The 25,101-nt window shown below is 42.9% G+C and overlaps 2 protein-coding genes and 1 long non-coding RNA gene across 25 annotated transcripts in view; 2 read left to right on the top strand and 1 right to left on the bottom strand.

Annotated features, from left to right (window-relative positions):
• Positions 1 to 13,455, top strand: part of PLBD1 (phospholipase B domain containing 1) — a 37,884-nt gene extending 24,429 nt beyond the window's left edge. Inside the window, exons 7-11 of the mRNA XM_015627146.3 lie at positions 4,632 to 4,832; positions 4,942 to 5,082; positions 8,941 to 9,126; positions 10,762 to 10,868; positions 12,390 to 13,455. Coding sequence (XP_015482632.1) covers positions 4,632 to 4,832; positions 4,942 to 5,082; positions 8,941 to 9,126; positions 10,762 to 10,868; positions 12,390 to 12,557 — 803 coding nt within the window. The 3' untranslated portion in view covers positions 12,558 to 13,455. The remainder of the gene's footprint in view (positions 1 to 4,631; positions 4,833 to 4,941; positions 5,083 to 8,940; positions 9,127 to 10,761; positions 10,869 to 12,389) is intronic.
• Positions 13,456 to 16,427: 2,972 nt separating this feature from the next.
• Positions 16,428 to 25,101, bottom strand: part of ATF7IP (activating transcription factor 7 interacting protein) — an 84,314-nt gene continuing 75,640 nt past the window's right edge. For 21 of the 22 annotated variants that reach the window (XM_015627117.3, XM_015627121.3, XM_019006592.2 and 18 more), the window contains 2 exons: positions 22,846 to 22,955; positions 16,428 to 21,455 (listed from right to left, as the gene is read on the bottom strand). In XM_015627117.3, the coding sequence (XP_015482603.2) occupies positions 21,039 to 21,455; positions 22,846 to 22,955 (527 nt within the window). In that variant the 3' untranslated portion in view covers positions 16,428 to 21,038. The remainder of the gene's footprint in view (positions 21,456 to 22,845; positions 22,956 to 25,101) is intronic. The other variant, XM_019006596.2, reaches the window with a different exon arrangement.
• LOC117244417 lies at positions 20,102 to 24,856 on the top strand. Of its 2 annotated transcripts, XR_004497455.1 has the most exons (3): positions 20,102 to 20,193; positions 20,451 to 20,532; positions 21,531 to 21,685. It is a non-coding gene; the product is annotated as an uncharacterized LOC117244417 (long non-coding RNA). The 2 variants fall into 2 exon arrangements; XR_004497456.1 differs by lacking the exons at positions 20,102 to 20,193; positions 21,531 to 21,685 and adding an exon at positions 24,550 to 24,856 and having other exon boundaries at positions 20,449 to 20,532.

Below are 25,101 nucleotides of genomic sequence, written 5' to 3'. Positions count from 1 at the left end.
AGGACGGAGGCAACTGCCAAATTCCTCTGCTCCATGTTATGATGAGAGATATTTTCAGGGCATCTGACTCTGGAATCTGCAGCTCCTGGCCATGGCTCAGCTTGACAGTTGTAATGTCTCCCTGCATAAGTGTTCCTGCTTTTAGTCTCTGTCCTGATAGACACTAAGAACCCATAAGAAAGGCCAATTTAGTAATCTCTCCTGAATAGTAACATCATCCTATGGACATAAAACTATTAACTTCTGGAGGAAACAGAGAGCTTTAAAAGACAGGTGCCCTTCCAGGCCTTCACAGACACTTAACTGAGTTATTTAAAAATTGTTGTCATCTAGTAAGACTGGATATAAAATGAAACTGTGCTGCTGTGTCAAAAAATGTTAAGGGGTCATTTGTCTTTTGAGAAGGAATGTGCCAAAGCCATGATTTTTCCTGGGGTTGTGGAATAAAATTATCCATATTATACCTTTATTTACTGAATTTCAAAAGACAGGCTACTAGATTGCAAAACTTAGTATTTGCTGTGACTCAGTTTAGAGGTTCTGAGGCTATTGACTAACCATGATTTGTGTTCTGGTGTGCATTGTGGTACAGCTGGAGAGCCTTGTACTTCTTTGCTCATGTTGTGAGTGAGCAGGTAGGAGGACAGACAGGGATTCCAGAGTCCATCCCTGCTTCCCCAGAGTTATCATTGTTCTGCTACCAAGTTCAAATGTCCATTGTTAACAACATCTCTTTGCTGCTTTCTCCCCTTCAGAGCAGCAGTAGTCCTGCAGAGGCATAGTCAAGTGGGAATTAATGGGAGCTGTAATCTCTGTTTTTGCAGAATGATTTCTTCACTTGCTGCTCATTTCCACACTAACTCACCTTAATCTCACTTAAACTCTGCTCATAGTCTTCGTCTGCAGAGCTGCATGTAAGACAGTTCTGTGAACCTTTGGAAAGGAGGAGTCTGAACTGAAAGCTTGAGCTTCATTGTCTTCTTCAAACTCTGGACATGAGTAATTCCTGTGGCTGGTGAATCACTGCATAGCAGAGTGAACTGAAATTGTACAGAGAACGTTACTGTTCCTCACAAATGTTGAATGAAGCTGTGCTCATTTGAGGGAATAAGAAAGTGATGATAGAGACAAGGTAGGTGCTATGTTTTGCGCCACTTATCTAGTGGTGGATCAGACAGGAACCTACAGCTCTCCTCCCTCTGTGCTCTATTACCCCCACCTCCAGTCAATTCTTTACACTGCTCATTGAGGCAAAGAAATGAGCCAAACTAACTGCTAAACTTTGTGGTTTTCTTTGGATAGCAGGGAGGTTTCAGCTTCCAGGATTTTCATCCATTTGGATGGAGCTCTTTTGAACTTCATTTAAGAATAGCAATATGCCATTTTGACCAAGCACTCTGGTTTGGATAGTGAGCTACCTTCTCTGTGCTGAGCCACAGTCTTGTCAAGTATGTTAATTTGATTGTATCAGTTTAAACAAAACAGTTGAAGAAGAGTTGAAGAATTTTACTTCTACCTTTCCTCCTCTTGTCCATTACTGGGATCTTTCTTGACTGAGCTGGGTGGTGATATAGGAGTAAGATGGCACAAGTTGTCTTGATGGATGCCTATACATGTCATTCATCTATCTATCTATCTACACATGCTAAGGCAGGAGAGAGGGGTAGTTTGTGTCCCTTGCTTTGATGTAATCTGGTCTTAGTGCAGCATAGTCCTTCCCCACAGTTTGAGGAAGAGCTGGGAGGAACAAACCATGGAAAAGATGGTAGCCTTCATTCTCAGGAATACCTTGCTCATGAGGTATTGCCAGACCATTTCCTGCTTCCCTGTTTCTTCCAGCATCTGTTTAAAACCTATAGGGAAACAAAGGAAAGTGTCTAGTGAGCTTTGGAGATAAGACCAGAGCTATTGTGTGGGATGTGCTATTTCTTACTGCCTAAGAGAGATGTGCAAGTGGAAGGAAGGCAGCTGAAGAGTGTTCAGTCTTGACATGAGAAGCAGATGCTGAGTCTCTGCTAATCTGGAGAATGTCTTTACTTTCCTATATTCAAGTGTGTTTGTACACCAGAGCACTGGGCATCTCAGCCAGGAGCTACTCCCATCCCTGAGAGGTGGGCTAGACCTCATAGCTTTGACTTCCAGTCTGTAAAGCTGACCCTTTCTGCACTTGAATGAGCACAGTGACTGTTTAAAACACAAATAAAACTGATGCTGTCTGGTTCAGAAAGCAGCAGTCTACCTCTTTCAGAACAACAGCAGCCAGGAGCATGCTGCCACCCACATGCTCTTTGATGTGCTGACTTTCTAGAGAACACTGTGGCTCAGATTGCAAAAAGTGCTTTGCTTTGCTTGGCTGATTCATTAACTTGCCATGGTGAGTGAAACTCCAGACTCTGGAAACCTCCGTTTTCCAGCAGCATTTGAAAACTGAATCTAAATGGCTCAGATCCATAAAACGCAGTCAGAAGTACTTTTGCTTGTTTCTCTGTAGAGTTGTCAGGTTCATAGAGGGAGGAGTTAAAAAAAGATGAAAAAATTTTGACTGAGTGTTCCTAACAAAAATGGAAGGTGGGTTTACAGGAAAAACATAGAAGAAGCATACAGTGAGACACCTTCAATTACAACAGATTCTCATACTTAGAAGAATGGGTCAAGAGGACATCAAACATCTTGCTAGACTTCTCTACCCAGATTTTATATTTCTGGATGTCTTTACTGTGGGTAACCTGTTGCTTGTGTTTTAGCTTCCTTTTGTTTCAGAGTTGCCTATGCCTTAAATCTAAATGGTATAGGCCATCTTGGAATAATTAGTCTAGTAATGGTGTATCATGGAGGGCATGTTGTGTTATAAAACATTGCAGGATAAAATTTGGTAAATACTAAGGCCCAGCAGGAAATCCCCTTCTTTTCAGCTTAGCTGAGCTTTGCAGTTTATTTGAATTACAGAGTTCAGCCTTCAGTTAATTCAGCATCATTCCTGTGTTAGCATTTGGTTTGAGTCAAGTTTTCCTGTCCTCTCTCAGCTGTTGATTGAAACTGAAGAACAAAACAAACCAAGTAGTTTCTAAGTAGGACACTTGGCATTGTCACCCACAGGAATGATGCTCAATTCACATCACATTTGTTTTAACAATTTCAATTATTGTCTCTGATTGGGCAAGCACCACTTGACTTGTTATGCAGCAGATTATTGCTAGAGTATCCCATGTCTTTGTGTAAAATAGACTGGCAGTTTAGGATGTTTCTCTTGTCCTTATTTGAGAGAAATCTCTACTGATAATGTACATAATATATCGACTCTCTCTCCACAAGTAAAATACCAGTTGACAGAGTGCTCAGTCTATTCTATACTGATATTTTTTTAGACAACAGATGGCCATGCAGTATATTTTCCTGGATCTGCTCTAATTTGAAAACTTGCTACTTTAAAGAAATTTTGATGAACTAAAGTCCTTAAACATTACTTTTGCTTGAAGGTAGTCTGCCTTTTATTAAAAAGCCCAAGAGTAGGAGGCAGAGGTAGGCTGTCTTTCTTGCTGTCATAGGTTGGTGACCTTTTCAGATTGTGTTAATGAAGCTTGCTGTGGAAGATTTCAAGGGAGCTCAACTATTATAGTGTAGCACAGCATTTTAGCATTTTGTCCTCTTGAGGACTGATGTTATTAAAAACTTCTTAACAAGAGTTTAGGTTCTGTATGACTTCCCCATCAGGAGCTCAGTTAACAACTTTTCTTCCCCAACCTGGCAGCCACATATCTGCTGAGTAATCTAAAAGTCAAGTTATTTCTGCTGTACAAGTAGTCCCTATGCTGTCCAAGGCATAGATGACCTTTGCAGCTCTGTATGACACCTCCCAGCGAAGGGTTTGCAGTTGGACCTAGCACTTCTGTTGGCATGTAACCTGGAAGGGAATCCACCCCACAGATCCATCACTGTATTTACTTTGCAGAGTTGGCAGGCATAAAAAAACCCCAGCGACAACATGTCAGAAAGAAGAGTAGGTAGAGCTCCTCCTCATATACAGGATGTGGTTTATGATTTAAGAGATGCCTGTATCTTGGAGATGCTTTTAAGAATAGTTAGGAAAAAATTAAACTAGAAGGAAGATTTTTCTGCTTGATTTATTACAGTAGGAGTTAATTAAGGGGATTAATTTAATTAATTTATGTTGTCTTTACAGAGTAAAAATCTAAAACTGATACTGGTTGATAAAAATGTTTTTGTGGAGTTTGTACTTTACTTTGGACTTCATTGTTGAATTTTTATACTTTTTTAGTTCACTTCTTTGTTAGAAACAAGCACTTGATAGGCATTTAGTGTATGTAATGCTTAGCATAAGACTTAAGTTGACTTATAGAGAAGCTTCCAGGTTTGGCACACAAACACAATGCAAATGGTTTAGACAAAGAATTAGATGTCTTGAAAGTGTGCCAGTTTCTCATTTCCAGCTGTGTTGACAGATGGGCCTAAACCGCTGCACAAGTTGCTACTTAATCTTTAATCTTTGTACAGTTTGAGTTCATACACACATGCATTGACTCACCTGTATCCTTATGACTTGTCTATGTTTTGTTCTATGATTATATCAAAGGTTCACAAAGATAACAAATTTTCTTTTATTGCTGTTTAAGGCTTTTTGGTCTCCCTGGATGACTTTTACATACTAGGCAGTGGCTTGGTAATGTTGCAGACTACCAACAGTGTTTTCAATGAAACCCTCATTAAGCAAGTGGTGCCTGAATCTTTGTTAGCTTGGCAGAGGGTCCGCATTGCCAACATGATGGCAAATGATGGCAAAACTTGGGCGGAGACCTTCTCAAAGTGTAACTCTGGTAAGTACACATTCATATGCATCTTAGGAAAAAAAGATGTGTTCCCTCTACCTCTTGTACTTGTTTCCTTCCCTTGGCAGGACATGTAACTCTCTGTTCTTATACCCAGGAACCTACAACAATCAGTACATGGTTCTAGACCTGAAGAAGGTCAAGCTGCAGAGGAGCCTTGATGATGGTGCATTGTACATTGTTGAGCAGATCCCAACTCTTGTGGAGTATTCTGATCAAACAAATGTTCTCCGGAAAGGTAATAGCTCCTATAGTAGTTACTGGCTTAGGAAAATTGTCTCTTTATGGCAGCTGAGAATTGTGTTTTGTACCAGGGAAGGGTTTGTTGAACAGTAATCCTGAGTTTAAGGATGCCTCTGTAGCTGGGTCAATGGCAATCCATTTATCTGGGATGCTGTGGCAGCAGTGCAGTGAGCATCTGTGTCTCCTAGAAGCACAGGATGGAAAAACAGGTTTTGTCTCCTTGCTTGCTTGCATCCTTGGCTTTTTTTCTGGTATTATTTTGCCCTGTTGAAGAGACCAATGAGGGAAAATGTGAGATCTGTTTGAAGCACTACTAAATAACTATGATGCTGTGGGCTACTTGATATGATTGTTGAGTGAGTAACCTTGCAAGAAGATGAAATTTTGAATACCAAAGAAGTTTTATGTTCAGTTTATCTCCTGAACTTTTCTGGATCTTTGTTTTCTGATAAATATTTGCTATTTAAAAGGTTCTTTAATTCCCTAGCAAGACTAGCAGCAACTTGATCGAAAACAAAGAAAAATCTTGGTGAAGCAGAACAGTCGCTGTCAGGTTTAATTCACAAGTGTTTGCTAGACACATCATCAGCAAAAATCCTGAGCCTTAAATGTGTCTGGTGCTTTGTGCTCCTTCTCCTAATCACATGCTGAGGGGATAAATTGATGAATTGCTCATCATCAAAATTATGGGAAATTTGTCTATGTTAGCAGCTGGGGTTGCTCCTCTTTGAAATTTTTCCTCGTGTCTAGCTTCTTGGAAAGTTCTAGCTTATTCCAGGCATTGCCACATTGTCTGTGTAGTTTTATAAGATATTTCTTATAATTTGGATAAGTCCCATAATTTGGAAAAGTCCCATATCTCTCTCTTATGCATCTGTCTCTTTTGGCTTCCTTTGCCTTGGGCTTCTCAATGCTGTGTTCTGCGTGGGGTGCAGACAAGCTGATAGAAACCCTCTAGCTCTGGCACTGGAAACATTGCAACCCCATCATGGCAGTGCTGTACCTATGCAGAGACGCCAGGCTTGGAAGGTACCCTGAGTTCCTTTTCAGCAATGATTTTGGAGCAGCTGTGTGGCATTCTCTGTAGGACTGAGGCCAACTCCTGGGCTTGGGCACATAATGACCACTTCTTCCTTCTGAGATGTTGTAGCTGCTCTGTTCTCAAAGGTGGCAGCATATATTAGAGGTTACACATTAATTCATACCTACAGTATGTCTTTTCCCAGATACCTAAGTGTACCTTGTGTGTATTGGATAACAGGGTGGTCAGTCTCTGGGAGTTTAGACATTAGGAGGACAGCCTTCAACACACAGGATGGGCTATGCGCTGCCAAAGTGCAGTTTTGGAGACCTCAGCTGCTGTAAACAGCAGATTGGAACTCCTCCACGCCATACAGGACACCAGACAAGTCCCATCAAGGCTCCTGCCCTGTTTCCAGGTGCTTAGAGCAGCTCAGGTGAAGAAGGTTTATCTTTCTCAAGAGCAATGCTGGCTTGAAGTCTTTGTAGAATAGCTGACCCTGGCACACTCCATCATTGCCATGTAGCTGGTGTCCCAAGATAATGCACTTTGGGCACTCTAGTTTGGTCAGAGTGAGTTTGCCACCAGCACTGGCTTTTTAAATCTCTTTGAAATATAAACCTAGAAACAACAGAGAATGAGAATTGAAGTCTTATGTGAACAAAGGCAGGTATTGCTGTAGTAAGCCTTGTACTGAGGAAAAATGAAGCATTTCCTTATACAGGTTTGAAAATGGAAAGATTTTTTTTTCTTTTGTGGCTTCTGTCATCTTTTTTTGTAGGACAGTGTAGGTGAGTTCTCAAAAGCAGGCATCTCTTACGTTGCCCTTTCCAGGAAAAGATGTCTGGGTGCTTTCTGTTTATTGACAAAGAAAATTCAGAAATCCTTTAGAGGAGGTGAAGGAGGGCAGCACTGTCTGAAGTGAAGGAATAGGTCACAGGAGTAGGCTGTAGTTAATGTTTCTTAATGATGAATGAGTAATACATCAAAAGAAATACATCAGAGCAAAACCTGGAATCTGAGTGTCTTCCACCATATGTGCAATATTCTTATTGCTCTGTCTCTCGATATTGCTGATACTTTTTGCTCTCAAAGGGCAGAGGAGGAAAGCATTTCGATTCAGAGATTTTTTGCTGCCTTCATGTCATCCCTTCCTTTCAACCTCACAGTCTTTCTTGACTTGTTTTTTGTCAGTGTGCACCCTGCCAGGTTTCACTGGCTTATAGCAGCCCTTGGGTAAAGCCTGGCTTAGGCTGACTGCTGCACTCTCTGCATGGGACTTGCAGTCTTGCAGAGCCTGTGACACAGAAGAGCTCTTGCTGGAGGAGAACTTCAAGAGCTTCCTCTGTTTTAGCAATTTTAACAAAAGGTTTTTCCAGGTGGGAGAAAGGGTTCATCTGTACACACTGGGCTTGTGTGAGACAGTAGCACCTTTTTGAATCACAGCTAAACCTTACTAGTTTGGAAGTTGATGTATCTGTATCCTCCGGCCTGCGTCATTAGAGACTGGCAAGTTGCTCATTTCTGGAGGACGCCTGTATTACAACACAGCCTGTACACAACCTATTTCCTTCAGGTAGGCTCTAGGTCCTGTAAGCAAATGCCAGCAGACAGGGTATTCCTGTCTTCCCTATCCTAGGCAGAACCCAAGCTGGTGAGGCCTCCACTCAGTGTTCCAGTGCTTATGCTGTCTGCATCTTTCAGGAATTTTGGTTTGTATCTGTGGGTATTGCTCCCAGTGACTTCCAGTTGATTTTCCTAAGCATCTTACACGAGACTCCTCACACTGTGCTGGGCTGATCCTAATATGTGGAGGCCTACATTTACCAGTGCCTAGATAGTAAATCTCTAAGCCAAATCCTGATGCATGTGATTTGAGAATGAACAACAGGGAATGTTAGCGCTTTGGAGACAACTTGAAAGTGTGCACCTCTTGGGCCTAGCTCATGTTGCATACTTGCTGCCTAAAAAATAGAAAAAAAATAAATGTTAAAGGTATATAAAGGTATAGGTATCCTTATTTATTCCAGGACTTCCTGGAATAAATAATAATTACTTCAGATTCTTACCTGGAAGGTCTGACTCTTTATAAGAGCTTTCCACAGTGGTCTTCTTTCAGGCAGTTTTATGTCACCCATCCTACCTGGCATCCTTTGCTCTTGAGAGTTCGTGAAACTGCAGGATTGCTTTTGGAAAAGTTAGAGTAAGGCTCTGCTCTGCTGATCAATCACTTCTTAACCTTCAAAGGCAGCTACTGGCAAATGTGCAGCAATCCCTCATCTTTCTTTATCACTGTGTGCAACCCCCACTGTACAAAGCATGTGTGTGCTGGCCTGCCTCCTGTTCACCCCAAGTAGCTCTGTGGTCTCTGTGTTTGTGTGTGTCAGCATGGTGTGGTGTTCTGCTTTGGTGAGATGGGAAGGGGGCAAAACCAGAGTGACTTCAGGCCTCTCACTGAAGTTTGGTGCAGGTAAATGGTCTTGCAGTCCTTTGAGGTTCAGCAGGGAAACCTCTGCAAGAGGGCTGTGGCCATGCTGCATGTTCAGGCTCCTGTGAGTCTGATCTCAGCTGTTTTGCAGGATGAGTCCTGAGGGTGGAAGTCTGGGGGCGGGTTGCCTTGGTACGCACAATCTCCAGTGGTGTTACACTGGGAGTCAACCCTGGTCATGCCAGTGACTGTTGCCTTGTTGTGTTCAAACCAGTTTTCTGTGTTGTTCCTCGACATTCTGCTAAGGCAATGCAACATGGAAAATTATTTATTTTCTTTTCTGATACAAGCAAGAGCATTCAGCTTTTCCAAGTGATTAACAGATTGGGATTTGTCTCTGTCAGGTTACTGGCCTTCCTACAATATCCCTTTCCATGAAAAGATTTACAATCTCAGTGGCTATGCATCATATGTTGTCAAGTATGGCATGGATTTCTCCTATGAGCTTGCTCCAAGAGCAAAAATCTTCCGTCGAGACCAGGGCAAGGTGACCAACTTGGAAAGCATGAAGTACATCATGAGATACAACAGTAAGACACATTTGTGTGCTGTGGAGCTGATATTAATAAAGTGTTACTTTTATTTCTTGGATTATAGTGGGAAGCTGCAGCTTCACATACAGATCAGTTATATTGTCCTAAATGCAGAAAGCAAAAAGGTAACACAAGCTTATTTTGGAGGTAGGAAACTTGGCTAAAATTGCTCTGTCAAGAACAAGGCTCCTTGGGTTTGTTATTTGACTTTTCCAGAAAGCTTCTGACTCCAATAAACTTCATGGACTACTATCACCTAATACATCTACAGCCTGTCAGTCTTGAAAGCCTTAAATCCTAAGCAACAGTTAGATGTGATCAGACCAGATAGTTTAGCGTAAAACTTAAGGTCTTTTTCCATGTTCTGGCAAATGGTCTTTTTCAGGTGGGATAGAGTTAATTTTCTTAGTGGTTAATAGAGTACTGTGTTTTGGATTTTGTGTGAGAATAATGTTGATAGTTTAAGTATTACTTAAACTCTGATGTTTTAGTTATTAAGTAAAGGACTTTTCAGTTTCTCATGCTCTGCCAGCGGGCAGGTGCACAAGAAGCTGGAAGGGCATGGCCAGGATAGCTGACCTGAAGTGGCCAAAGGGGTAATCCATACCATTGAACCTCATGCTTACTGTATAAACTGTGGGAATTGGCTTGCAGGGGCTGATCACTGCTCAGTCATGGGAATTGCATCGGTCAGCAGGTGGTGAGCAATTGTATTGTGAATCACTTGTTTCTCTCAGGGTTTATTTCTCTTGCCCTCCCTCTTCTTTTGATTTTTTATTATTAATTCAGTTACTGAAATTGTTGTTATCTCAATCCCTGTTTTTTACCTTTTTCTGATTCTTCTCCCCATCCCATAAGGGGTGGGGTTTGGAGGGATGCAGTTATGTGGTACTTAGTTGCCAGCAGGGGTTGAACCAGGACAGTAGGTAATGCTCTGTTTTTTCCAGACTGGGTTCTCCTTAACTGGATTAAACCCAGCTTAATTAACTTCTGGCTAAGCCCATCTGAAAGTACTGATAGCTTTAGATGCTATATTTTTATTCCCAATTATAGGGAGCTTGCTGATTACTGGGCTTGAGGTTTGGGATGCCTCTCCCAGGGTGGGGTATCGTTCCTGTCTGGGCTGTGAGTAGCAGCATGCTTGTAGACGCTGAGCTCACCACCTTCCCCTCCTGGCTTGCAGCTGCTGCAGTGGGTGTTGAAAGGTTTTGCTCCTTGACACTTAGTTTTATCCAAAACAGGAAAACAAAGGCTCATTGCTGCATTTCCTCCTCTCCCCCCCACCTCCCCCCCCCTGCCCCGCAACCTGCCACTTCCCTTTGTCTCCTAACAAAGTTTCTACAAGCTTTCATCATGTGGAATTTCATCAGATGGAATTGCAGCTTTTGTGGTTAGAGGTTGGCAGTGGTGCCTGTGGGATGCAGAAGTAGCTGTATGGTCTTGAATTAAGAGCTTGTCTACTTAATGTCCTGAGTGCTGACCTGTAGCTGGTAACGAGGGAGAAGCTTAAAAGCAATGTGACAGAGTGCAGTTACCCAGCTTTTAGTGGCTCCAGTACTTGGCATCAGCTTTTTGTGAGGGAGCTAACATTTTTTCTTTTCTTTCTGCCCTTCCCACCACATTTCACCCCAGACTATCAGCGTGATCCTTATGCTGAACACAATCCTTGCAACACCATTTGCTGCCGGGAAGACCTGAATCCTTCTTTACCGGTGCCTGCAGGCTGCTATGACTCCAAGGTAAATTACCTCAATTTCAACATCTGCTGAATGTTTGCTGCAGCCTGTTTGTGCTCCTGTCAGACCTGTAGCATGTTTCCCTGCACTAGGGCAAGCATGGCCAGGCATGTCTGTTCCCTCTTTTCATGCTGTCCGAGTGCTTGGGCACCTCCTTGGATGGGAATTCTGTGCAGAGTGTCATTTCCTGTTCCTGACATCAGTCCTGGCACAGTGGCAGGGGATACAGGGAGAGGTGTATGAAACAACTACATCCAGGGGAGCTTGTGGTATTCAGGGCTTAAACCCCAAAGTCTTACAGCAGGAAATGAATCTTCAGCTCACTCAGGGAAGGAGACTGTTGTACAGCCTCAGCCCTCCTGTTCATTAGGACTCTGTGGGTGCCTCCCAGAGCCCACAAGATGTGGTTGCAGTCTCACTTTAGGTTTACATTTACAACAGCCTGGCTCTCTAGTAAGCCACCCTGCTCTGGGGCTCCATCTCTCTACGAAACTGCTTTCTGGAAAGTTTGGTGAAGATCACTTTGCATTTTAGGGAGATGTGGGAAAATCCTTAGACCCTCTGTCATGGAGAAAGCAGCATTTATTTTAGGCAGGTTATATGGTATTTTCACCATGAAGAGCAATGCCCAAGCGAGCAGCTGTGCAGCCCTGGTGTACTGGGAAGATGTACAGTGTTTTATCCTGTGGGCTCCAGCCTGCTACATTTCTGGATTGAGTTTGGTGGCTAGGATGGGCCTGGGGAGACTATTTTGGTATCTCCATCTCTGTGTCTGGCCAGCTGTGTGTTGCAGTGGACAGTAGTGGGAGAGTCCCAGAGCTGGCTAATACAAGAGGAATGCAGAAAATGGCTTTGTAGAGGGGTCTGGTAAGGGAGTGGTCAGTGCATGCTGCAATGCCTTTGCCAGCATGGTTAGGCAAGGGGAATGGACTGGGCTGGAGGTGGAACAGGGGGCCTGAGAGGGGCATTGAAGGAAATAACCCAGAGCACAGGCCAAACCTGTTCTAGTTATAAGCTCTACAGACAAATTTAGTGGCTGAGTTTGGGGAGATGGAGCAGGCTGAAGACCTCACTGGAAAAAATTAAGGAACAGCACAGAGCCTGGGTAGCAGTATTAACTCTGCTGCCTTTCTCCATTTCCCCTATTACCCTGACATGCCCCAGGGGATGGCCCAAGTACTCAAGATGCAGCAGAGCTTAGGGCAGACCCCCTCATCTGCCTGCTGCAGCCCCATAAAAGCAGGGAGGGTTGTCCTAAAGGCAGATACTCTGGCTCTTTGAGCCTGGCTAGTGCAAGGGCTATAGGACAAGTGTGGGCTTGTGGTTTGCTGTTGCCCTTCAGCACTGGCTGCTGCGTGGCTGAAGATGCCTCTGTGCAGGGGAGAAATTGCTGCCTGTGCTTGTTTCCCTCTGCTCACTTCCCTCACCTTATCAAATCTCCCAGAGTTGTTCCTGCTGTCTGGGATGGGGATGTGTCAACCCTCACACTGCCCTTTTGCCCCGGGTTCCTGTCCTTTGTTCCAGGTGTCGGATTTCCGCCTGGCTGCAGCTTTCACAGCCTCTGCCATCAATGGCCCTCCAGTGCAGGGCGGTCTCCCCGTCTTCAGCTGGAGACGGTTCAACCGCACGCGGCACCAGGGCCTGCCGGAGTCATACAACTTCGATTTTGTCACCATGAGGCCGATCCTGTAAAACCAGCATCAGTATCCACAAGTGGATTTTTTTTTTTAATGGAAATTTTATTCTTGTGTAATAAATCAACCTGAATGTCCACATCCCTGTGCCTTATACCTGCCTTCCCATGTCCTGCCTGCTAGGCACTTTGTATTGATACTGGCTACTTCACTGTAGCCCAAAGCACGTTCCTTTCTTCTGAGCTGTTTGGGTGGCCCTTCTTCTGACTAGGATTGATGAGAAGCAGGTGGCACTGCTTTCTGTTGATCTGAGCCATCATTGCAGCTGTTCCAAGAGCAGGAGTGAGGAGCAGTGCCACCAGTGGGAGTCATCTGTTTCCAGTGGCAACATAGGACCTTGTCTCCAGGGCTGGGCCAAGCACAGTTGGCCATGCTTTGGGCCATGAAGGCCTTATCTCAGTGTTGGCTTGATGTCTGCCTTTTGTCTGAGTAGTGTGCTGCAAGTTGCTTCCCATCAAGTTTGTGTTCTCCATGTCAGATCAGTCTGTTCTGTACAGGATGTGACTTTCAGTGGCATTCAGTGTCAAACCTTGCTTTGTGTGGCCAAAGCATCTGGCGATGTCAGGCTGCAAAAGAGGGTGAAGGGAAGCAGCCTGATGCTTTGGATGTGCCCCCACCCCAGGCTGCAGGGACAGAAATGTGATGCAATGGATCTCTTACAAGGGATCTCTCTCTTGGAATGGATCAGCCCTTGGAATGCAGTTGCTCAGTGCCATCTTTGCCTGCTCTCTCAGATGTGACAGGGGAATGTGACAGTGAAATGGCTGTGAGGGCCAGGGCTGTGCACATTACTCTTAGTTACCTGTATTTACATCAAGGAATTGCGTCACTGGGCTGTTTTGTGCTAGATGTTCTATGTATAATTAAATAAAACAAAATAAACAGCTCTTTCCTCATGTCTTTGAATGGTCCAAGCTAAATAGTGCACAGCATTGCCCTGTCTTAGGAAGGTAAAGAAGGATGAGCAGCGTGAGGTTTTAATGAAGCCTCTAGAGTGTAGCTTGTGTGATGGGGAAGGGAGCATGTTACTGCAATATGGGTGAGGTTCTACCTAACTATTTGGCTGTCACAGTAAGGGTGATTTTTGCCAAGGGAGGAGGGAGACCAGAAGTTACAGCAAAGCTGTTGTTGATGAAAAGTCCATGAAAGGACTGAAGTAATTTGTTTGCTGAGGTAGGAGGTAGGTGTGAGATGCTGTGTGCAGAGACATCATCCATATGGTGGTGGAGCCACTACCACAGATTGGATTGAATTGACCTAGACTGAACAGGTTGCAGCAGGCATTAAGGAGGACACTTAAGGAATGGAGCTGGGTCACAAAGGGCAGTGCAAGGATCTGAGCTGCCAGCAAGCAGAGGACCAAGAATCAGCTGCTTGTTTGAAACTGGAAGCCCAGAAGGGCTGGAGGATGGCTTAACTTCACTCTCACTCCTAGACAACACAGCAACATTGCAGGATGTATTTACTGATTTTTTTCACAGTTTTATATAAAAATACAAATGGAGAAGTACTGTTTAAGAGTTTGTCCCAGGAACCAGGACATTTCCAGTGGATTACTGCAGTTGAACAGTGTTCTTGAGTCGGGGCACAGCTAGATGCTTCCACCTGGAGGGAGTAGGGCTGTGTGGCACCTGTGACCTGTCCATGACATGACAAATAGGCCTGGAAATGGCAGCTCTGCCTTTCTCTCACCTTGAGCCTCCTACTCTAAGGTATGACCTGCTTTATACTCCAATCCTGAGTTGTGGGAAAACAGAGCTCCATTTTTGAGTCCCTTTCTGTAAGTATTTACTTACTAAATAAACACTAAATAGTAAAGTATTTACTTTACTATTTATTTGAGTCTTAGGACTCCAATCCATGTGACTGTGACTGTTTTTTTGCCTATGGTTGTGCTGCTAAAGGCTGCTGCATTCCTCTTGCTGTGCTGTCCTTTGTGCTTCCTTTATTGCCAGGCCAGCCAGGATTCATCTGCCAGTCCTGACCACAGAAGCTGGGTCCAACTCCTCTTCCCTGCACAGCTACATCAGGGACCAGGGGAGGTTTTGGTACGGTTGCATGGCCCTGTAGGCAGGTGCAAAAGAACTGACAGGCAACTGCATGAAGTTTAAAGGTCTCTTTGAGTATCTTATTTCCTTCCCCAGACCCTACTTGGAATAAAAAAAAGGAAGGTATACTCTAAGCAGAGGATTTGTGGCAGAAGTTGCCACCTTTTTTGTACCCTGCTTCCAGGTTTTTTCCAAGTCCTGTGTCTTCTGACTCTTTAACTTGTTTCTAGATTTGGCTAAAGAGGGACTAGTTGGGGAGATGGAAGTGGGAGGTGGTTGTGATAAAATCTCTCTTGCCATAATGAAAAAATCCTCTTCAGTCAATGCTTAGAGGAAATGATTCCTCTCAGCAGGACGGTCAAAATTGTCACGTCAAAATGCAAGCTTTCACATGCTTTCCCATCCCCCTTTTCTGAAATTCAGCAGCAAACTCACCCCTCCTGGTTCTAGTGGTCATACCCCGTAGAGCCTCAGGTCTAACAGGGGCCATAGTCTGTCACAGCATCCTCTCTCTGGAGCAGGAGCCACCTGGGCAAGGTCTTATCAGCCTGCCTAGGCCAGGCTGCACAGTACTTCAGGACAAACCAACAGCAGTCCTTTGCTGTCCTTTGGACAGTGCTGCTGGCTCACATTTGGGGTTTTTTCAGTTTCCTTAGTAGAAGCAGCAGTGGTGTGCAGAAATGGACTTTGCTCTTGGTACATTCTGCTCTGGGGCTGTAGCACTTCTTTCCAGACCTACTATGGAGTGTGTGCCAGAGCTACCCCGCAGCAAACAGTGAGTTCACACGTTCACATTCTCACTTTGCTTTACTTAGCAGGAACTGCAATTACTGCAGTGCTTGAGCAGAGTAGTTAAGCTGTGTTTGATGATAAAACATAGGTTCTGCACTATGTGCTGTACATATACCTCTTAGTCTAAATAGGCAGTTTGAGAAACTCAGGACTTTCAAGTGGGATTGTGCTGAGGCATCACTTCACAAGAGTCCATCATCTTCTGGTCAGTGACTTGAAGCAAATTTTAGTAAGTGCATGGAAACTAATTATTACCATCACAAATTAATTATATGCCCTTGAAGTACAGGCTCAGCACTAACTCAGGGTAGGCATATCAGTAACTCCATGTTCTAAGGACTTTGAGTTCTCTACACTTTGGTAGCTGGGTCCAAGAGGTAGATTTTCCCAGACTGTCTTCTAGTCCAGCTGTTTATTGGTCCAAAACAAGTTGCTGTTCCTGGCTTCTGCCCTTAAAGCAGCTGGGTAGGAGGCAGAGTCCTTCATGATGCCTGAGCTGAAACACGCTTTTATTAATCATGATTTCATTATGCCTAAGTGATGCACTTTGTGCTGAGCACAGCAGCTTCTCCCTGGCCAGGTGAGTGGGCCCCCATGCTTGAAGGGTGCTCTGAAAAACTCTGGTACTTTATCCAGAGCATCTTGCTGAAAAGAATGATCATTGCTTCAGAGATCAAACCCAGCATCTTGGAAGGCAAGGAAAGCAGCAGCAGCAACTGGATTTGCATTCCTGTATTCATTTGGGGCAACTGTAGGGTGCAAGTCACTTTATTCTGTCTGTCCACACTTTGCAGAAATGCATGGAAGACAGCTTTGCAGAAGTTACAGCCTTGCTTTGGTTTTTTTGGTTCTGTGAGGGCAGCACCATGCAGTTGACTTCCTGCGAATGACGAAGGGCCAAACTCTTGCTGCTCAATCTAACTTGAGCAAGTTGGTAACACCTCTAATGAGGAGGAGCAGGGGCTCTGGGCTCTTTTTTGAGAGTTGCCTACTGAGGTGTCAGGAACTAAGCACAAATGACTCAAAAATGTTAAAAACCCAGTAGTTTTATTTCAAAGTATAAATTCCAGGCTTGTCAGACAAAACCCCACTACAGTTAACACAGACACACACTAATCTACAGTACATACAAAAACAGGGAAAGTGGCAACAGCCCAGTTTAAATTGGACATTAAATCAGTCCTACATTTTTTCTTTTGTATTTACAAGTCCAGGTGGAAAACAAAACAAGAAATCAAATTTGGAGTTTTCCAACAAAGGATTTTGCACATTTGACTTCTGTTAGCCAATAAATTACTAAAGCTGAACAGGAATTCCTGAACAACTACTACTCAGCTATCTTATTTACAGCTACACCCTATTAATTTAAGACAGCAGTACAAATATATATATGTATGTGTGTATACACACACACACATCTATACATACATATATAGACATATGTATATAAAAGAGAAGAAAAGAATGCTCAGCCTGCATAACGATAATGAGAAAGATGCCTTTTTAACTTAAAAGGGATGAAAAAGAAAAATCACTGATTTGCTTTCTCCTAGCTATTGTTAATTTTTTCCTTCTCCTCTCAGAAGGCATTTGGAAGGGAATAGATTTGCATGGCAGGGCTGGCTTAGTATCATTTGATCTCTTCTCCCTACAGTCTTTTCATACAATGCCCACCCCTGCCCAAATCAACAAATTAAAAAAATATATATTTAATATATCATGCTTTTATTTAAAATATCTGCATAGATATTTTTGACAAAAGGAGAATACTCAAAGGGTGTATAAGAAGGCAGAATCACAGCTTGCTTTTGTACAGTGTATGCAATACTCATCCTGGAAAATGGCTGTCTTGGGAGCAGGAACAGATGTGACTTATCCCTACATATAATATTGTTTTTTATTTACTGTACATTTAAGATGAACAGCATCCAGGAAGGGCTGAAGTGGCTGTTTCTGTTACAATACAAAATGATGTTCAGGTCCTACTACTGAGCTGAGTTGTGGCCCCAGTGAAGACTGAGGGGTTTTGCCTTTGTTTTCAAAGGAAGCAGGGTAAGACCTCTTAATTTTACAGGGAGAACACCCATGGGTGTTTCCAGCCTTGTGCTAAAAATGTTGGGAATGGGTGTCTGTCTCAGTGCTTGTGCTCGATAATCTATTGTGGCCAAGGGCAGCACAAACAATTCCAAGGAGCAATGGCAGACCAATGCCTAGGGAAGCTGCTTAGAGCATGGAAATAATTACAAGCTGAGAGATCTGCATCCTTGTGTTTTCTGAAGCTGACACTGGAGACAGTACAGATGCCATACCTGCAGTCTACCCCCTCATAGCATGTATGTTTTTATATCCAATGAAGTTTTTTAGCCATACTGCAACATAAGAGGCCAGTGAAGCTCTAACTAGGAGAAATGCAGAACAACATTCTGCCATCAGCACTCCACAGCAGGGCTCCTCTCCAAGTAGATGAACTAACTCAAATTACTTTCAACCTGGACATCCCCAATGCCCTTGTATCACACAGAGAAAACAACCCAAACCTAAAACACACCAAAAAGTAAATGAGGATGAAAAAAGCACACCTGTAATCAGTGCCATGTTTGCTAAAAGATAGGCAACTCAGTTCAAGGTGGTACTGCTGGAATGTCATGGACTTAGAGGCAGCAGCAAAACACAAAATCACAGAATTCAGACATGAGTCAGGAACAACTTTATACCAAGCTATTGAAAGATGGAAAAACTTGCATTAAGTGCAGAGAAGAAACCAAACCAAACGCTTCCACTTAAAAGCCATACAGAAATTTTTAGCATATTTAAAAGTGGACTATTGGAAGGCCTCAGCAACTGACACTTTTCATTAATGAAGAGACCTGTCTAGAATCACAGTATTAACACACCTGTACTGAATGTTGCCAAATATTTTGGTAATACTTTCAAATAAAGTCTATAAATGAAACAAATTGTTTCTGATTGATTGTTGCTAGCAGAAAGTTTCTCAATAGTTTTAATATTTCTGAGAGGTAAAGGATAATAAAACCATCAGCTACTCGACTACATGGGAAAAATTGCCGTGAGGTAAGGAATTAAACACTACTCGTGTTTGTTAGCAAGCTCATGATACGAGTCTTCTTTCTCTAATGATGCAACCCACAAAACCTCCAAATGGAATGACAGACCATCCCATATAAATACCTCCACTGGAGGAAAGAAAATACTCTAATGCAGGACTTACACTCCCTGCCTATCCCAAAGGAGACAAACCTAAAAGCAAGGGATATCGAAATGGAAGCTCAACCTGTAACAAAGCTCACATATAGTTTGGGCTGGAATCACAACTAAATAAATGAAGTAAGTTCTAGGTTGTATCCTCATGTTTATTTTAACTTTCAAACCGTAAAACTTCATAGTACTGATACGGCCAATGGCTCTTTGGTACCACCTCAAAGACACATTAACAAAAAATTGTCCAAGGACTTGACAGCCATCAACTAGAATGAACTGTTCTAATCTCTATTACAGAGCTCTTTATAAGACCTCAAATTTAGTCTATTTCCATAAATAGACTAAATGCATTATTAAGTAATTATTCCTTGAAATAAGCAAACAAAACATTTACTTAAACACAGAAAAGTTCAAGGCATTTTTGATAATTAGCACCAGAAATACAGGGACAACTGCAGTTAAAAGGAAAGTTTACACATTGTTCATACACAGCATGAACCTTCTCTAAGGATACTTGGATTTAGCCAGAATTTTCGCTTGCCTAAATCAACAGAACTGCTATACTTTTAAATGCAAGTTTCCATACAGAGAATATCCACCTGAGAGAAGTGACACTCCCGGCTACATTAGCACAGTAAACCAGACAGAGGTCTACACTGTCATTTCTTTCAGTGTAAAGGTTCTAAAAGAACAACAGCTACAGAACCCATAATCTCACAGCATATTTCATCTGCCTTGTTTGGAGATTTAACTTCTCTGACATTTCAATCTTGCTTCACACTTCAACGTGTTGGTTTTGAGACAGAGCATTGAAATGAAAAAGTGTCATACTCTGCAGCTTTACTATATGGTGGATTAAAAAAAAAAAATAAAAATTTCCCCTCTAAACCCACTGTTTGGTTGTACTGGGCATGAATGCAACTGAAAATTGCCAAAATGAACACCTTGCATCTACTTTCTTGTCCAGGTGCGTTACAGTTTTGTTCTGCAAAAAGCAAATTTAATGTGTCAATGACAGCCAAGGAGATGCACCAATTTTTCTCAGCTCAGAAGCATCATGAAAGCATTATTAACATTTGCAGTTGCTCACAAGTTTTCGGCTAGTGTCTAAAATGGCTTCTAACCGCCCTTGGTTGTGGTTTGTTTTCTGCAGGGGCAGGCAAGTAAGGGGAGAGAGAAGCACACTGGGAAGCCAGCTCCTCCTTTTGTACTCAGTGAGCATCCAAACAAGTGCAAACAGGTAGAAGCTTTCATGGCACCGTGCCACGGGGGTTTATTCTTTGGCTGAATTGCAGCATACAGCTTTCCCAAAAGAACCAGAAAAGGCTCTGGAGGAAAATAATGTCTGTATACTCAATATTCTGGATAGGACAAAAACAACTACTCAAGAATTACAGTACGGAAAGGGTTGAGTGATACTGCAGGATAAGAACAAATTCACCATCAGCAGATGTTACACTTTCTTGTCTTTACAGAAATAGTAATTACTGCAGGCCTGGAAAATGAGAAGCACTAATAAAAGACTAGAAGGGTAAAGGGAAAAGTAACTCCAAGCAAATAAAAGAAAAGCACAAGGTATCTGGCTACATTTTATTTCTGAAATTATTCTTTAAGGCACAAAATAAATCTAAAAAATAGGGATGGATGCATGAGGGGAGGGGCAGAGAAATAGTCTGAAGTAGGGAAGTGTGAATACAGTCTTTACAATCCAGTTTCAGATCTGATCAGGGAATGCTCCCAGGGTGAGTGGGGGAGGATGGTGAAAATAGAGGAGCATTCTTACTTAGAAGAGGTAGGAGGTTTGTGGGATGATTATTATTTTTTTTTTCCAGCACCTCCAAATTTACACGGGTTCCTGGCCAGACTCAAGTTCCCTTTCCTCCTCCCCTCAGAGAGCTTATTACAGTTTGCAAGGTAAGACCAGATCACTCAATGTACCAGTACAAAAAAAGACCTTGAATCACCCTTCATGTCACAACCTGCTCACAGAATGCTGGGGGCAAGAGGCAGATCATTCTTGCCCTTGTGTTCATGTCTCAATAGACATCACAGATGTGTATGTTTTACTTCAGACAAACTGCAATTTACTATTAAGTTTCCACTCTGATGCAGAATCTCAGGCATTCAGGATGCTCTTGGATAAAGGATAGTAGGTACCTAGGTAGAACACCTGTCATGGAAGGAAAACAAAAATTTTCAAATGGCCAATGACATGAACTACTTAGAAAAAACAGGCTCTCTTGCTGCAGGTCAGACTTTATTTTTCTTTTGGTTCTGAATGCATGTAGTGTATCACACAGCTGTCTAAAATAATCCCACAGAGTGGTTTTAAAGGTGAATTACATGCATGGGATCAATTCCTCCCAAAATTGGGGTAATTCTTGATAGCAGGACAGGTTTAAAGGGTCCAAAGAGCTCGTTTAACTGCTCTGGGAAGAGATCACATCTGTGGACTGGGGGTCACAGAAGGGTCCAAAGCGTCCATAGATATCCTTAGCCCGGACTGCAAAGTAGTATTTGCTGCCGGACACGAACTGTGTCAGAGTGCACGCCATGGGCAGCGGCAGCGCCTTCACCTCCCCGATCTTCTTCCACTGCGAGGGCATGGTGGCACTGGGGTCCTCGTGGTAGGCATACAGGTGGTAACTGTCCACAGTGGCACAGCTCCGGTCCACCTCCATCACACTCCATGACAGCACAATCCCATTCTGGCTCTGTACCCGGGCCAGCTTCAGCTGTGGCTTTTGAGGTGGAGAAGTGTTGGCAGCTTCAGGGGGCAGACGTGGTGGCTGTGGTGCCTCTGGAAGTGGGGCGGGATGTATGGGGCGTGGTGGCTCCTAAGCAGTGAGAACAATAAGGGAAAGGTCAGAATCTGCAGTAATGAAAGGACGCTTTAATTCATCATTCCCCAGGTAACTGGAAGCAGATGAGCCTGCAATCACCCAGCCATCACAACTCTCAGTCCTGTGTGCAGAGGCAAGGCAACTGCAGCAAATGATGAGAAGGGATGGGATCAAGGATACCATAAATTCTTAAGTTATTCTCATATAAATCCCTAGTTGTACAAATGATCACTAATTTCCCTGTATCTTCCTGGCTTCCAGCCAGGAGGGGATGAACTCAACACTGTGCCCTTTACCAGGACTGAGCAAGCAGGTCCAAAATGACTTTGAGCCAATCTACGTTTGAGCTGCTGTTCCCATGTTACCCACACCCCAGGCAGGGCATTAAGCTGACAGCTCATCTTATCTACAGACAGGTGTTCAGTCACAAATGGAAGAAAGGGCAGTGATGCCACATAGAATTTAAGATCCCACCTTAAATTGATCACAAAAGCTCAGCCTCACCTTACTGAAAACTTTGAAATGAGGGCACAAATATGTCTTTCCAGTGATATTTATTTTTTATACTGCAAAAACAGTCCTAGGTCTCTCATTATAACTAAGATGAATGTAGGAATGTGGTTGCAGTGCTTCAAGCCTGAGATCTTTCAGGTCGGAATCTGGAGTAGTTTTTTGGCATCTTAAGTGTTCTGTGTGATATTTGCTTCATTTATTCTCGTTATTTGTCACTGGAGAGTGCATTAAATTGATGGTGTCTAGACTGAAAGGATGGTAAGCCACCTTCTTGGTAATATATGTACCATTTCAGGACACCATAAGTAATGTGACTGCCCAACAGTGGAGTTACAGGCAACGTATCTGAAATGAAATTAAACGAGTCAGAGAAAATTCTCAAATTCTTGCCAAAAGGGGTTTTAGGTGATGCAGAAGTAATCACCCTCAACACTGACTAAAAACCTCTGTAGTTTGGGAGTTGGCAACCTTGGAGATTTGGTCTGTTCCTTGTTTTCCTACCTCAGTCTTGCAAACAGCTCTACTGAAAACTGGTCATCCAATTCATAGCCAAACCATGACTAAACTTTTTACTGGCAGTTCTTCTGTACCCTTGACTCCATGAGTCACCTGCAGACAACTCATGCACCAATTTTCAGTATGCTCTCCTGGTAATTTGGAGAAGGCCAGGGTGAGCTCACAGACTGCACAGCTTTTACCATTCTGGGCAGCAGTTGCTGTAGGTGACTGGGTGGTGCCATGCATGAGAATCAACTGAGAAGTGTCAACAAGGCATTTCACTATTCTACAGCTCACACTAAGAGCAGCCTGAGAGTCACAGTTCAGAGACAAGGCTGTACATAGCATCAGGTGGTTGGAAAGCCCCACTCACAGTGTGCGTTGGTGGTGGTCGATGGTGCACCGTGAGCTGAGGAGCTCCAGAGCCCAGAGCCAGCCCGTTGTTCACCACGTAGGTTGTCTGAGGCATTCGCACGGTCACACCTGCAAGGAGCACAACCAACACTGTGAGTTGGCAATACTTACAGCCAGCCAAACAGAACACTGGAAGACAACTCCTTGGTTGAGCTGGATGAAGCCAAATTTCAGACAGACTGCTCCAGCTGCCAGCAGACTGATGAAGCACTGCATAACAACAAAATCACCTGCCATCCCCTGAAGCTGTAAAAGTGAGAGACAGCAAGTGCCTGTGTTTGCAGAGGGGACAGAATGTTGTTTTAGCACTTTGCAGCATGAAAGAAATGGCTGAGGACAAGTGGGAGATACAAGGAGCTTAATTCTGAGAAGAACAATTACATCATTTTGGGATTCAGAAAGGAAAAGAGAAATGCTCCTGCAGCAAATGTTATCCACTCAAAAGGCTGTTTTGTGGATGGCACTGAAAGCAAAGAAAGCTAAGTCACTGTCCAAGAAGCTTGTCCCCCCTCAGAGAACAGACTTCATGATGGACGCTACTCACAGGCATAACCATTTCAGTCATTCCCACAGCAAACTGACCTGCCTGGCAGGAGTAAACTGGACAGTTTTATAGCCTTGTAAATAATAGCCAAAAGTCTTGCAAGCTATCAAATTTTCATTCATTTTATACCACATCTAATTCTCTTAAGTAACACTTTATCTATTCACTGTTGGAACTTGTATGTTCTGTGAACTCAAAGCTTTTGCTCGTTACGGATTGCCCAGGTTTTCCCTCCATTTCTGTCTAGAAATGCAAGATTTGGGGCAACCTCTATGACGCCCTAGTTCCACACATGTGAGACTGAAGCAGTCTAATACTCCAGAAGACCAGCTCACTGAGCAACACATTATCAGGAAACCACAGCTACTGAATGGCAATTTCTTCTCTTTATAAACACTCATTAAACCACAATCCATAGGGGATGAGTGTCAGAAGTCTGTGAAATCTGTGAGTCCAAGGCAGGGAGCTCAAGAGTGCTAAATATTAATGCTTTAATTATAAAGTGCTAAACACTGTGTAGGTGCTTTATATATTTTTCTTACTAGAATCTCTCTAAGAAGCTGATGAAGCTGTGCAAACTCCTGTAGGATAGTGTCACCTGAGCTGGCTAGTTTTCCTCTGTGAGAACCTGGTAAGATAAGCTGGTTTAGTATAACTGTAGTTCTGTCTCAGGAAATTACCACCATCTGCAAATGGTCAGAAATGCCTCAAATAAGATAGAAGATACAAACACAGCATCACTTCTAGGTAGGGATACTACTCACTTGAGGCAGAAGTACAAAACTGCAATTTACAAAACACTTTGGAGGAGTTCTCACAGTCAGTTTTTCAAAGACAAAGTGCAGCAATCTTACTCAAGAAACATCTGCTACTGGCACTAAAGGCTGTTGCAATGATAATCTAAACCAATGTAGATCAGTAGCAGCATCAGTACCAGAGTATCACAAAAGTAGGCACATATTCATAAAACAGGGAAATTTATGTTAAACATAAAGGTGTTAAAATAACCATAGTGTAAAATTTGTGGGGAATAAAAAAAAAATAAACAGTTTAAATCCACCACTTTGTAACAAAATATCATTTAAGTTCTTTATTTTTGACATGTATTGCTCATTTCAGAAAATGAATTTTGCTGCCAGGAGAAGGTATCAGGTATGCATTTGCAAAGTCAAGGGGAACTTGCCAACATCTTTACTCAGTGAAACTCAAGCATGTATCAATTTCTGATACATCCGGTGAGAAATTTCATCTCTTCACGCCTTAAGAAAGGAAGGAAATCTGCTAAACACAGGACATCAGAGATTGTAAATGAACTGCATTAGGATGCCTGATACAAATGTAACTTTTAGACAGGAAATCAAACATGATTTTCTACGCAAGTATGTTTTAAACTTCCACCATAATAAAAAAAATGGTCTCTTTCTCAGAACAGTGGCACTTGTCATATTACTTCCACTGCCTTGTAAAGTATGGAGCATGTCAACCACAGATGCTTAATTGGGAGAGCTGGTGGCTGGTATGATTTAAATCCAATTTTTCCTCATTCACATAGCTGCAAGAATTTCTTAGTAGCCTAAGAATTTTCTCAAGACTGTAAGTTGGGGAAAAAAACCCTAACCTCTCTAACTAGGATCAGCATTGTAAAAAGACCAAACAACAAACCCAAATCAA

This window comes from Parus major, chromosome 1A (assembly GCF_001522545.3).
Source record: "Parus major isolate Abel chromosome 1A, Parus_major1.1, whole genome shotgun sequence".
NCBI classification, from domain to species: domain Eukaryota; kingdom Metazoa; phylum Chordata; class Aves; order Passeriformes; family Paridae; genus Parus; species Parus major.
Note: the sequence above shows the minus strand (reverse complement) of the source record. Positions and strands in the feature narration are given on the sequence as shown.